This window comes from Rhinichthys klamathensis, unplaced genomic scaffold, assembly GCF_029890125.1.
Source record: "Rhinichthys klamathensis goyatoka isolate OS25496 unplaced genomic scaffold, OSU_Roscu_1.1 h1tg000624l_1, whole genome shotgun sequence".
NCBI lineage: Eukaryota > Metazoa > Chordata > Actinopteri > Cypriniformes > Leuciscidae > Rhinichthys > Rhinichthys klamathensis.
Window position 1 is genome coordinate 519,666 of NW_026607073.1, and position 13,291 is coordinate 532,956.

A 13,291-nucleotide genomic window follows, 5' to 3' on the forward strand; every position below is an offset into this window, starting at 1 on the left:
TTTAAGAGTAATCATTTACTTTACTTTTTCAAGGGAAAAGTAATTAAGTTGCAGTAATTAATTACGTAGTAGAAATGATTTACACCCAACACTGGACCCACTTTAGCGCCCAGTATCAAAGACGACTCTGCAGCACTTTGCAGTGATTGACATTCATTATTTATTGTTTATAATTTTGTATTTTCACTAATGTCATGTATATGTTTTTTTTAATATAGCCTACACACATTTTCATAACATTTCTGCAACAGTAATTCCTGCATAAATGTATGTGCAGCATTAAAAAGTCTGTATAATGCACTTCAGATAGCTTTGCCTTGAATGGTATTTTGAGACAAACACTTAAATGGTGCAAATGTATGAATAATTTGAATCCAGACAATAAATTAAATGTAATTTTTGTAAGAATATTGATAAGAAGCATAAAAAGAAACAGCATGAATCCGTCAACCCTTGAAATGAATGTATGCTGAATTGCTGACATGAAATTACTCCTTACGTGCAGTAAATTTCACATATCAGTAAAGCAGAAGCCTATGAAGAAATGTGTTGCAAGGACTCCAATAAAGCTGATCATATTAGTAATCTTTGTTAAACAGCTTCAAACGGTACACCGTTTTCATATTCATGCAAATACTTTATTTGGTGTAAGCATTCTAATAGAAGTTTTAGATTTGCATCATGTTGTATTTGAGGTGACATGACAGATTTTACAACACAACTTCAGGATAACCAGATTTCAACCAGTTAAAAACTATGTAGCTATTCTAGACAACAATGCACTGTCAAAAAAAAAACGAAAGAAAAAAAAAACATGTTAGAATTTACACTTTGAATTTACAAATTTTTAACTGGAGATTTTAACTGGTTGAAATCTGGTTATCCTGAAGTTGTGTTGTATTTGAGGTGACATGACAGATTTTACAACACAACTTCAGGATAACCAGATTTCAACCAGTTAAAAACTATGTAGCTATTCTAGACAACAATGCACTGTCAAAAAAAAAACGAAAGAAAAAAAAACATGTTAGAATTTACACTTTGAATTTACATGGTAGAATACACACTTTCAAAATTATTTATACAATTGAAAAACATAAGCCTGTCAGAAACCTTAAATAAACAAAAATAAAAAAGGAGGATGACCTTTAATTGACCTGCAGATGCGTTGACCATGGTGCTCAACATTAAAAAAATATCAGTCCGTATTTTGTTTGAAATATCACAAAATTGTGAATACTTACATGACCATATGAAAGTATGCCAATGCAAACAGAGATGATGGAAGAGCTTCTTGTTAAGGCTTTAGAAATCTACCGGTCTGATAGTATGAACATTGCAAGTAGGCTTAGTAGTGTACTAGGAATTTAACATAAATGTATTGAAAGAAACACCTTTAGAATAGTCATGAACAGGCAGCTTTAAATTTTTTGAAGGATATGTGGCTCCGCTCTTGGCATTCACCGCGTGCCTTAATTGAAATACATTAAATCAAGGTCCACTGTGAACACGTAAAGCGAAAGCCAAAAGTGCAAAAAGAGATTCTTCAGGACCTGATGAACTGCTGAACCTGTTTTAGATTTAGGATATACATCATGACTTGCACCACAGGCCAGACAAATCGGATTCTGGCAGCAGGTGTATTTATTCAAAAGCACACTTTAAGGCCTATTTAGATGTGAATCTCATCTTGGTAATGCTGAATATGTCCTTATCCGGTGTGCCTGCTGATAGCCTACTGGAAGCCTGTGTTCTGATGGACAAAGCACTGACACAGCCGGAGGCAATGCATTCAGAATGCCTGCACATCCAGCATCAAATACAACTTTCCATCCCTGTGACCTAAAGCATCAAAATCATAACAGTTAAACTATGGCAAACAGGCCTATTAGAAATTAAATACACAGAATAAAGAACATTATAGGCTACTAGACAACACTCGCAAATGAAGCCAAAATGAATGCCTCATATGTAACATGATTACATTAGAAGAAAAAAGATAATTGGTCCGAAATATTTAAAAAATAATAATTAAATCGAACCAAAATACGCAGAATTTTCATAAGATTATTATTATTTAATCCCATTATAGTCGGGAGGCAGCATCCGTTTAATACCCTGCATCATCACTGCATCATCCCACAAGGGTGGATGTCTGAGACGGATTTGTTATCTACGTTAATTTTAGGATTTAGGTGTTCATGTACATACCTCCGTGAAGCCATGAAAACGTGTTCATATCGCTGCTTAATATTAAAGAGAACTTTCAAATAAATGACGAGCCAACGACGACATATAAATATGGAAACTGCGCCGAGCGCTACTTTGCAAGGGAGGCGCGTGACGTCACCATGCAGACAGATGTTCAATCCCTGCGTCCTTGAGTTAGCTATCAGGCTATGTTAGCCAACAAATGACGTGCCAAACGACTGATTGATAGATGTTAAAAAATGTGAAATAAACATTTTGGGAAGATGATAAACAGACAAATTAAAGCGTGCTTTTTAAAAAACGAAAAGAAAAAAAACGGTAAAAAAATTTCATATAATGAGGTTTCTGAGGAATATTCCCTAATCTGGACCCTTTTCACAGACTGTGATGACGTGTTGTAACGGTCATCAACATCGTAAATATATAAAGTTTTTTTTATATTTTCATTAAAAAACTACATTTATAACACTATACTATATACACTCACCGGCCACTTTATTAGGTACACCTGTCCAACTGCTCGTTAACACTTAATTTCTAAGCAGCCAATCACATGGCGGCAACTCAGTGCATTTAGGCATGTAGACATGGTCAAGACAATCTCCTGCAGTTCAAACCGAGCATCAGTATGGGGAAGAAAGTTGATTTGAGTGACTTTGAACGTGGCATGATTGTTGGTGCCAGAAGGGCTGGTCTGAGTATTTCAGAAACTGCTAATCTACTGGGATTTTCACGCACAACCATCTCTAGGGTTTACAGAGAATGGTCCGAAAAAATAAAAAACATCCAGTGAGCGGCAGTTCTGTGGGCGGAAATGCCTTGTTGATGCCAGAGGTCAGAGGAGAATGGCCAGACTGGTTCGAGCTGATAGAAGGGCAACAGTGACTGAAATAACCACTCGTTACAACCGAGGTATGCAGCAAAGCATTTGTGAAGCCACAACACGCACAACCTTGAGGCGGATGGGCTACAACAGCAGAAGACTCCACCGGGTACCACTCATCTCCACTACAAATAGGAAAAAGAGGCTACAATTTGCAAGAGCTCACCAAAATTGAACAGTTGAAGACTGGAAAAATGTTGCCTGGTCTGATGAGTCTCGATTTCTGTTGAGACATTCAGATGTTAGAGTCAGAATTTGGCGTAAACAGAATGAGAACATGGAACCATCATGCCTTGTTACCACTGTGCAGGCTGGTGGTGGTGGTGTAATGGTGTGGGGGATGTTTTCCTGGCACACTTTAGGCCCCTTAGTGCCAATTGGGCATCGTTTAAATGCCACGGCCTACCTGAGCATTGTTTCTGACCATGTCCATCCCTTTATGGCCACCATGTACCCATCCTCTGATGGCTACTTCCACCATGTCACAAAGCTCTAATCATTTCAAATTGGTTTCTTGAACATGACAATGAGTTCACTGTACTAAAATGGCCTCCACAGTCACCAGATCTCAACCCAATAGAGCATCTTTGGGATGTGGTGGAACGGGAGATTCGCATCATGGATGTGCAGCCGACAAATCTGCGGCAACTGTGTGATGCCATCATGTCAATATGGACCAAACTCCCTGAGGAATGCTTCCAGCACCTTGTTGAATCTATGCCACGAAGAATTGAGGCAGTTCTGAAGGCAAAAGGGGGTCCAACCCGTTACTAGCATGGGGTACCTAATAAAGTGGCCGGTGAGTGTATATACACAATAACACTATATTATATTACATTTGCAAATTACATTGCAAAACAACGCTGTTGTGAGGGTGTTCTAAATAAAGCAGCTGATGATAAAGTTGACATCTTTCTCTCTTCTGACTGCCATCATCAATATCTCTTTATTTTTTCATGTTTTTGAAAGTTGTGAAAACATAGTGTGGAGTTTTCCCTTTGCTATTTGAGCAAATGGGAACACCAAAAATATATTTAATGTAGTCTCTCTAGATTGGTGCAGGTAGGCCTATGACATCACTTTGAAGGCCAAAACATAGACATGCCCTTCGTCTCAATGTCCATACTTTTTTACAGTCTATGGTCCATACTATCCATGCTAAACAGTACGTGAGATTAAAATACGTGTGTCCCAAAGCATAGTAGGCTATGTTGAAAAGAGTAGGCCTATGCCAGAAGTCCCCGGATGGTCTATATTTCCGGTGGATTTTGACATTAAATATGACATTTTTCAATGGCTCTGGCTGCGTTCCAGTGCAAAATTGTCATGCCCTTCCCTTGCTAACTTCCCTCTGTCTCGTTCACTTGGATGTACGTCATTGCTTACGTTGCATTGAGTGCCCACTACTGGCGGAACCTTTGCAATAGGCTGAATTGGTACGTGCTAAGCCCTTGATCACTTAGAATCCACTATGGGGTTTATTTAATATTTATTATTTTCCCTTACGAAATTTCCCTTACAGCATTCTGTATCAGCTATAGGTGTGTTTGAGTTGTTTGATTAAAAATAATAATAAATAGGCCTAATTAATATATCAGAGTTGTTTGTGGTGGGGTAAATTAAACGCAATGTGCGTTGACGTCACAATCGTGTTGCATTGTGGTATATGGAGCTGCCTGATGTATATAGACTCGCTCCCTTGGTCAAAAGCGAGGGAGCGAGGGTCTGTCCATAGAAACTTCCCTCGTCCACTTCACAAGACGCACTTCAAAATGGCAGCAGGAATTCCCCCGAGGGGAAGTGCTTAGGGAAGTTCGCAAGTGCATGTCTAAAAGTGGGCTGGAACGCAGCCTCTGGCACACTCTAAAGGCTAATATCGCCCACAACCCATTGCGCTTTGGAGGAGGAACTACAAACATGAGTAAAAACTGTTAAAAAACTACAAAACATGGACGTCAGAGGTTTAGATAAATGTTTGAGCGACTAATCAAAGTTTAACCTGATAGAAAAATATTTATTTAATGTTATCCGTATTATATATCATTTGCAATAACAATGTGGACTTTTATAAAGATCCGTTTGACCATTAACTTTTAAATGCATCATTATGCATTAATATGAGGAGAGTCTCCGCATGAAAGACCCGCGACTGTAGATCAATGTGCTTCTGCATTTCTCTCCGATACGGAGTATTTTATCTTTGACAAGATGATTGACAAGTCAGTTTGCGTGACAGGATGCGTTAGCGACAGAGCAACCGTTTTAAAGACGCAATTGTATGACATGATAGTATGTCCCAAAGCTTGTCTATTCTTCTGCTACACACTCAAAAGTATGCACTTTTTCTTCCCAAAAAGTACATACTTTAAGGGCGTAGTATAAGTAGGCGAATTGAGACGCAGCAATAGGCTATACATCATGGCTGCGTCCGAAAGCGGAAAAATGCTGCCTCCGCCGGCAGGATATGCGGTAGGAAGGTAACAAAGGCGCGTCCGAATCCGATAGTGCCATCCTGTCTTTTTTGAAGACAGCCTATGGTGTTTTTCAAGTCCTCCTGGGAAGTTCGTATTTACGAGGTGGGAAGTCATATTTACGATGGCAGGAAAATGTTTTTAGATAAAAACTGAAAGAGTTGTCAAAAGCTTAGCTATGGGGATGTTGAAGTTGTGGACCATGCCTAGGCCTAGTTCGTTTATAGCATTAGCTTTTTACTTCTGGCGACTGCATTTATAGGCCTCAAATTCATAAAGGTTGTGTTAATTTGTGAAAATTATCTTTATGAACAAAACGTGCAAGTATCATAAACTTTTGTTGATCACAGGTTTTTATTTTTTATTTTGCGATAATCCAAAAGCCTATTGAAAAATCCTATTGGGTTTTTGTCGAGGGAAACCGCTAACTGCCGATTTGCCTACAAGGTGAAGTCATACCTGCACCAAAAGTTAACCCATGACGACTTCCGCTTCTGAGAAACCCGGAAATGTGTAAAAGGTCAATAACACAGTAAAACCATACTGGCGTAGGGCTATTCGGGTAGGCTATTTAATGAAGATTTCACCTGAAGATTTAGGCTGAACTATTAACCCTTTAACGCAGAGCCGATCCTGATCTCCCTGGGGCCCTATAAGCTAAATTCTGTAAGGGGTCCTCCTGACCCCTAAGCCATGTAAAAAAACATTTGCCATTGCCACACAATCACACCTGACACCCCCGTGCTCCCACTACAATCCTCCCTCCCTAGTACTAATGAAAATGTAATTCCTGATATCAGAAACAGACATTGTTACTAGAAAAAGTACATTCTTAAGATCAAGAATTCACATTTTAAATAGTACAAGTTTAATTATTGATATCAAAAATGCATCCTGTGAATTAATGAAAGCTAAAATGGCTTGCAATAGCATGTCACTGTGTTTTAAATGATAAAAGCATGCAGTACTTGATATAATGGTTATTTACTGAGGGATGTGTATCCATATTGACCAGTTTGTCCAGACAATCAACATTTTAAATGCAATATAGCCTATAAATCAATACATTGCTTTCCATCTTGCATTATTGCAGAGTTGAAACTAATGAGGAGTGCCATCGTGCCCATATTGTACTGGTCCCCAGATGTTTTGCTAGAAAGTGCACGTTTCATTTCATGCACGTGCATATTGAACAACACCGTTGCCCTTTGTCGTTTATAAAAACGTAATAAATAGTAGCCTATATGTGACACTCACTTTTTTGTCAGGCACAAAGTCTTTCTTTACTAGTTCTTTTCACTGTCTGAAAACACCAATTGATCAATGTAGATTTCAGTCTGTGGTTTTCTTAGAGAGGAGAGCTACGGTAGAAATTTGTCCATTTTGAACATAATCAGAATTATCAGCTAATAAGGGTAAATCGGCATACTCGACCTGAGCATTTTCTACAGTCTGAGTTGGGTTCCCATATAGCTGTGTTATTACTGTATTATGTTTAATACAGCATATCTTCAGTTAAAACCAAAAACGCATACTGTCCACTATCTGAAAATCTCTTTGAAAAGAAGTTCAGATCTTGTTTTTCATACTCTTATAGATTTAGAGCAATAAAAACACGTAGGAAATAAACCTTGACTGTGGTTGAAATGTAAGCATGAAAGGGTTAATAAATGTCAAATCAGGGAAAGTTGTAACAGGAATTAAATTGCTGTATAACATTAATTAAAATATTTGATTGGTCAAAACAACATTTTAAAATATTTTTCTAAGTTTTCTTTTACATTTTGGGTTTTCTTCAGAGAATTTTGGGTTTAACTTCAGTGGACTTTTTTCATAGTGGTGGAAATGAACAGCAATATGATTAACTCATTTCACACTCTTGTTGACTTCCTCTTAAACATCTGGATGAATTGCGCCGTACGTAGGTCATATTAGCCACAAGTTGTTGTCAACAATTGATCTCAGTTTTGAATAAGGCGTGGGTCTTGTCTGTTTAATTGGACGAGAGAAATCTAATTCAGTCTGAAAAGTTGGCTTGGTTAATGTTTGACGAAACTTGACATGTACAAAGGTGAAAAAAACATTAGGCTATAGTTCTCATTGGGATGTGAGGGGCTCATTCCCTGCCCCCTTTTAAGTGAGACCGCTGCTCGGAGAAAATGACACTCGATCGGATCGCGCAAATATGAAGTCTGAGGAAGTTGACAACATCGAAGAATTAAATAATTTACCTTTCGATTCTGTTCGGATTGCCCCGTATTTGGCAGAGCTGAGGCAAAAAGCAGAAACAGAAAAAAGCATTCGACACTTGGATTTGTCGAAAAAATTTCTGATACGTTTTTTGCAGGCGAGAGACTTTGATGTGGCATTGGCGTTCAAGGTTTGGAACACTATTTCACCTACACTTTGACTGAACTCAAATGATTAATGTGTAAACTGACGCGCGTGCTTTCTGTAGTGATAGTAACACCGTCGGTGAGACGTGATTTGGTTAGCAATAACTTTTAGGCTACAGGCTGAAATGAAATTACACAACACCTGGCTCTCACATGTATGCTGGTGTATTGCCATCACTTTCGAAGTGAGGGGGACAGAAATATCAAATACCATCTAATTGACAGGCTTTAGTTTTTCTTCTCTTGCTTTTTACTGGCTAAAATACACTGCTGAAATGTACACTGCCCCCCCAATCATAATTTTATGATTGGTTTATGTAGGCCTACTACAACCACTTGTGCATTAAGTCATCATGGAACTTAAAAAAATATCACAGAAAATATATTTTATAGCTTCTGTACTGTAATAACGTCTATATCAATAGCACTGCATTATTATTCATATACTTTATTGTAATAAAAATACCCCGAGATGGCTTGAAAACATATAAATCATATATTGTCGCATTCGTATGATTATTGCTTTCACGTTTTCATCAGTCAAACGTTTTCTGCTTTTTACTCAGCTACAGCCATAGCTGGACACCTTTGTCCATATAGGGGATTTCCTGGAATGTCATAAGTTATTACTTCTATGAGTCCATTTTGGACTTTCTGTGAGGGAGTGCCCTCTGGCTTTGAGTATGAAGGAAACCTCCATTACATGAGTTTGTTTAGCCAAAGACACTTAGCGGTTCATAATGTTCACATCACCTAGTTTTGAATAAGAATAAAATGTCAGGTAATGCATAGACTATCTTGTCTCTTTGAATTTAAATCTAGATATTTTATTTACATTGGCCCTTGAAAAACTCTATGTGAACTAGGGTTGCAAAGGGGTGGAAAATTTCCGGTTAAGCTGAGGAATTTTGGAAATATTCCAATTTTGATACTTTATAGGAATTCATTGAAATTTTGTGGTAATTTATGCAAACTATCATATACAAACATAAATATAAACATTTTGCAAGCAGACATGCATGCAAACCATAGACTGTAAAAAAATATGGACGTAGTGTTCGTGACGTCACCTGTAGGTTTCTTAAGAGCATTTTTGAAGCCCAAAGTGGGTGGAGCCGGCCGTTGGCATCTTGACAACGCGTCACCACGTGTCCCTCCCGGGTAAACAGAAATGGGCAAAAGGCGGGATTAGCTGAGGTGACGTGACGGCTAACAGACAGCAGACAAACGGCTAGTAATTACCAAGTGGGTAATGCACCAGCCGGAAACTGAAGTCTCCCCGGGGGCCGCCATTGGTTAGCAAGCCTTCACCTGCTGTTAGCATTCCATTGACTCCCATTCATTTTGGCGTTACTTTGACAGTGAATAACTTCACATCTGAGTCGTTTAAAGACTCCATTTGTCCATTGTTTATTTCTAAAGAAACACGACAATGTATAAAAGGCTCCATTACCTTGTATCTTACGTCATGGCCCCGTTGAAGCAATTTTTGTAAAAATAGGGTAACGATTGTGTCATAACCATGTGACTCTCTGTCGCACAGTAGAGAAATTACCGTATAGACAGGAGGAGAAGCTCGCGGGCAATCGGGGGGACGTGGAGGCATAAAGTCAAGGGAGTAGCCCATAGAGAGTCATAAAGTTGATCCTGCTGCTAGCTCATACAGCTCCTACTCATGCTCTCAGCCTCTGCAAGATTCGGAAGGGAATGATTCAGATTCCTCTTGGCACCGCTACTAGAAGACTTACTGTCAGACAGGTTACTCACGTCACATCTCCGTCGACGTTGTCAAGCTCAGTTTGAGCCTGCGCAGTACGCTCATCAGGAAGTGAGTGCTTCTAATTGACTTCACCTTTCTCCGTCACTGTGTCCATTTCTTTTACTGTCTATGGTAGTTACAGCCGCGGCAATCCACCTGTCACTCAAGTGGCCACACCCTTAATTATGCAGAACTTTAAGGCTTAATATAATTTAAATGGATGAGTTATTAAAAAATTCACCCGCCCAACAGTTTTTGCACCAGGCTGTAAACACATTTTTTTCCTGCTGTAACATTGACTCTCTTTGAGTCAATAGGGGTAACATTGACTCTCTTTTGCAGCCTGTCTCTAGCGGCCAGTCGATGAATTGCAGTTTAAGTCACTTCCGTGTTGGTTTCAAGAGAGAGAGACAGGAAGGTTGGCGCTTGACCTTTGAATTTTTTTTTTACTTTGATTTATTTGTGAGTAGAACTCTTTAATGATTTTTTTCATTGAACATCAAATAAACAGGAATGTTATATAAAATCCCCCCTCCCCCCAAAAGTCCCATTTAAAATATAAAATGTAAAATGAAAGCATGCCCCCACCCCCCAAAAAATGTCCCGTTAAAAATGTAAAATGAAAGCGGATTCAGGGATGTGGCCTCAATAGCCCTGCAGTATGTGAATGTCATAGAGGAATTAGCAGGGTAGAAATTTGACTAAATTTGCATTAAATCTGGTTGTTTTAACCAAGATTATTTTATTAACCAAATTTCCATTTTATTCCCATTAATTCCAATATATTCTCGTTAACTCGTAATTTTGCATCCCTAATGTGAACATAGTTGCCCCCCAAAAAGTGTGGGGGGCGAATTTACGTTTGATTAAAGTACAAAAGTACAAGTGCTGTAAAAGTAGGCCTACAAGTCCCCCATGTATTCTACGCCCATTCATATATGTTATTTCCGAATTTATGCAAAAGAAAATAATGCATAATGCAGTGTAACGAAGTGTATCATCACTATTTTAGTTTTTATAGTTGTTGTTTTTTTCTTTTCAAGTGTATTATTATTTATTATTAATTATCTTAACTTCTTCTTTAACCATTTATATTGTGTTCATATACACCAGTTCATTTATATACAAATGTACATTATAGCTTATTGTACCAATTTGTGCCAATGTTTTATTGTCTACTTATTATTCGTTTAATGTAAACATCTGTAAATATCTGGCCCACAAACACTCTAGTTTAAGTCAAAGTAACTTTGAGGTTATTTCAGCTATACTGACTAGGTAGGGACTGGATGTTCAATAATTGATGTACACATTTTTTTTTTCCTGACTGACATTGCATTCAGATGTCAAACCAACCATAATCAAAGTAATGAGCAATGCTTCTTTTGTCCTGATAATTTTCTTGAAAATAAAAAACTTGAGACTAATATATAATTGATCTTGTGTTTTTCAACAGCTTTTAATCAACTATCATAAATGGAGACAAGAATGTCCAGAAATAACTGCCGATCTACGGCCATTATCCATCATAGGACTTCTCCAAAACAATTACCATGGAGTATTAAGATCACGAGACGATGCTGGAGGTCGAGTTTTAATCTATCGGATTGGCAAGTACATACACAAACAATATATATATATATATAAAAACCTTCTGCCATTATAATGGGGAATATAATGGGGAATATCACACATTTTCAAACACTGTTTTCAGGTCAGTGGAACCCCAAAGAATTTACAGCTTACGAGGTTTTTCGTGTGAGCCTCATTACGTCAGAGTTGATTGTTCGAGAGTGGGAGACTCAAAAAAATGGACTCAAAGTGATTTTTGATCTCCAAGATTGGTGCTTTGCTCATGCTCTACAGATAAATCCTTCCTTGGCAAAAAAGATATCTTCTGTACTCACGGTATGTATCAATTTAAACATTTTCACTAAAGATTATATATTTTAGTGAAGAAATTATCAATGGGATATCTGGAGAAATATCTAGGTTTAACCAAACATCTAGAAAAACTTGGTTATCAGTATATAGTTTTTTTTTTAAAGTTACTCCTCCTCTTATAGCTAGCTTTTTAATATTAATAATAATAAAAAAAATTATAAATACATTATTGAGTGAGTTAAAATGAATCCACGAAATAAAAAATTCAAATCTGTCTTGCAGGATTCCTTTCCTTTGAAAGTACGCGGCATCCATTTGATAAACGAGCCCATTTTTTTCCGTCCCGTCTTTGCCATGATCCGTCCATTTCTTCCAGACAAAATCAAACAACGGGTTAGTAACGTTTAAGTAGACTACATGTATATGGGATTTTAAGAGGATTCGTTTTAATCAGCTTAATATCTATGGTGATGCTTTTCCTTATAGATTCATATGCATGGCTGTTCATATGTCCGAAGTCTCTGCAGTTACTTTCCGAAGGCTATTCTCCCTCCTGTGTATGGAGGAACGGGACCAGGCATAGATGAAGTGTGCCAAGAGTGGACTGAGTTCATCATGCAGTCTGAAGATTATCTCTATAGGCTCTCTATAGACTTGCGCAACCCGCAAGAATCAGGCGGTGGAGGAGATGCTTCTCAGTCATCCGCCTTTGACTAATTAAAATGAAGGTACTTCTCACCATGTGCTCTTTGTGTTCTGCTGTGGCAAGTTACATACTGTCTATGAAATTAAGGATAATATTGCTGACTTCAATTATAATCATTTACTAAATAGGATTTTGTTTTTCTTTACTTTTATTTTCATTCCATACTGGGAAAAGTGACATTCCCAGTTATCACATTTGGATAATGTGATTTTATTGAATTCTATATCACACAGATATTCATTGCAAGTACTTGATATACCTCTGAAGATACAATATAGCATTAGATTTCAGATGTTTGTTGCTTTTAGAAGAAGGATTTTGTAGTTTCTTTAAAATAACACAACTAGTGTACAATGTTGTATGTGACTGAAATATCAAAGTGCCTTTGTTTCTTTTACTTGTGAATTGTCATTGTTTTTATTGTATTATTTTCATAACAATAGACAAAACTCAGGATGTTACAAAACGTAAGCCTCTGTGTTTATGGAGTCAAATGATCTGTAATGTAATGGTAAACTGCAGCATTCAGTAACCTTTGCTGTATTTTAAATAAATAAAAAGCTGAGGGCATGTACTTATTTAGTATACTCTAAGTGGGATTGTAAAGTGGCACTTTGGTCTATTGCCTTTTGCTCTGACTCTTAAACAAATATAACCAGAGACGAATGACCTTACTGGGTCTGGAGCTCTTCATGTTTACAGATTTCCTTAAATGTGAATTTCTGAAACCACGTATATAATATACCTCTTGTTCTGTTTATTGCACCTTTCCTGTCAGACAGTCTAATGACAGAAGAAAATCACTGTTTTACATTAGTGGCTCATTATTTAATTGTGTTGTCATCAATTGTTATTCAACTACAACTGTTAATTATTTTTTCCCACTTTAATGTACATTACCATAATGATAAAAAGATATACACAGACACATTAATACACAATGTGCTGCTCAAATAAACGTGGGAACTGGACAATCGCAAA

General features: G+C 37.5%; 1 protein-coding gene across 1 annotated transcript; it reads left to right on the forward strand.

The window, feature by feature from the left end:
• The first annotated feature begins 7,659 nt into the window (after positions 1-7,659).
• ttpa (tocopherol (alpha) transfer protein) lies at positions 7,660-13,291 on the forward strand. Its single transcript, XM_056240945.1, has 5 exons — positions 7,660-7,945; positions 11,177-11,330; positions 11,435-11,628; positions 11,887-11,997; positions 12,091-13,291. Exons 1-5 carry the CDS (start codon positions 7,751-7,753, stop codon positions 12,319-12,321), a joined length of 885 nt encoding a protein of 294 aa, XP_056096920.1. The 5' UTR covers positions 7,660-7,750; the 3' UTR covers positions 12,322-13,291.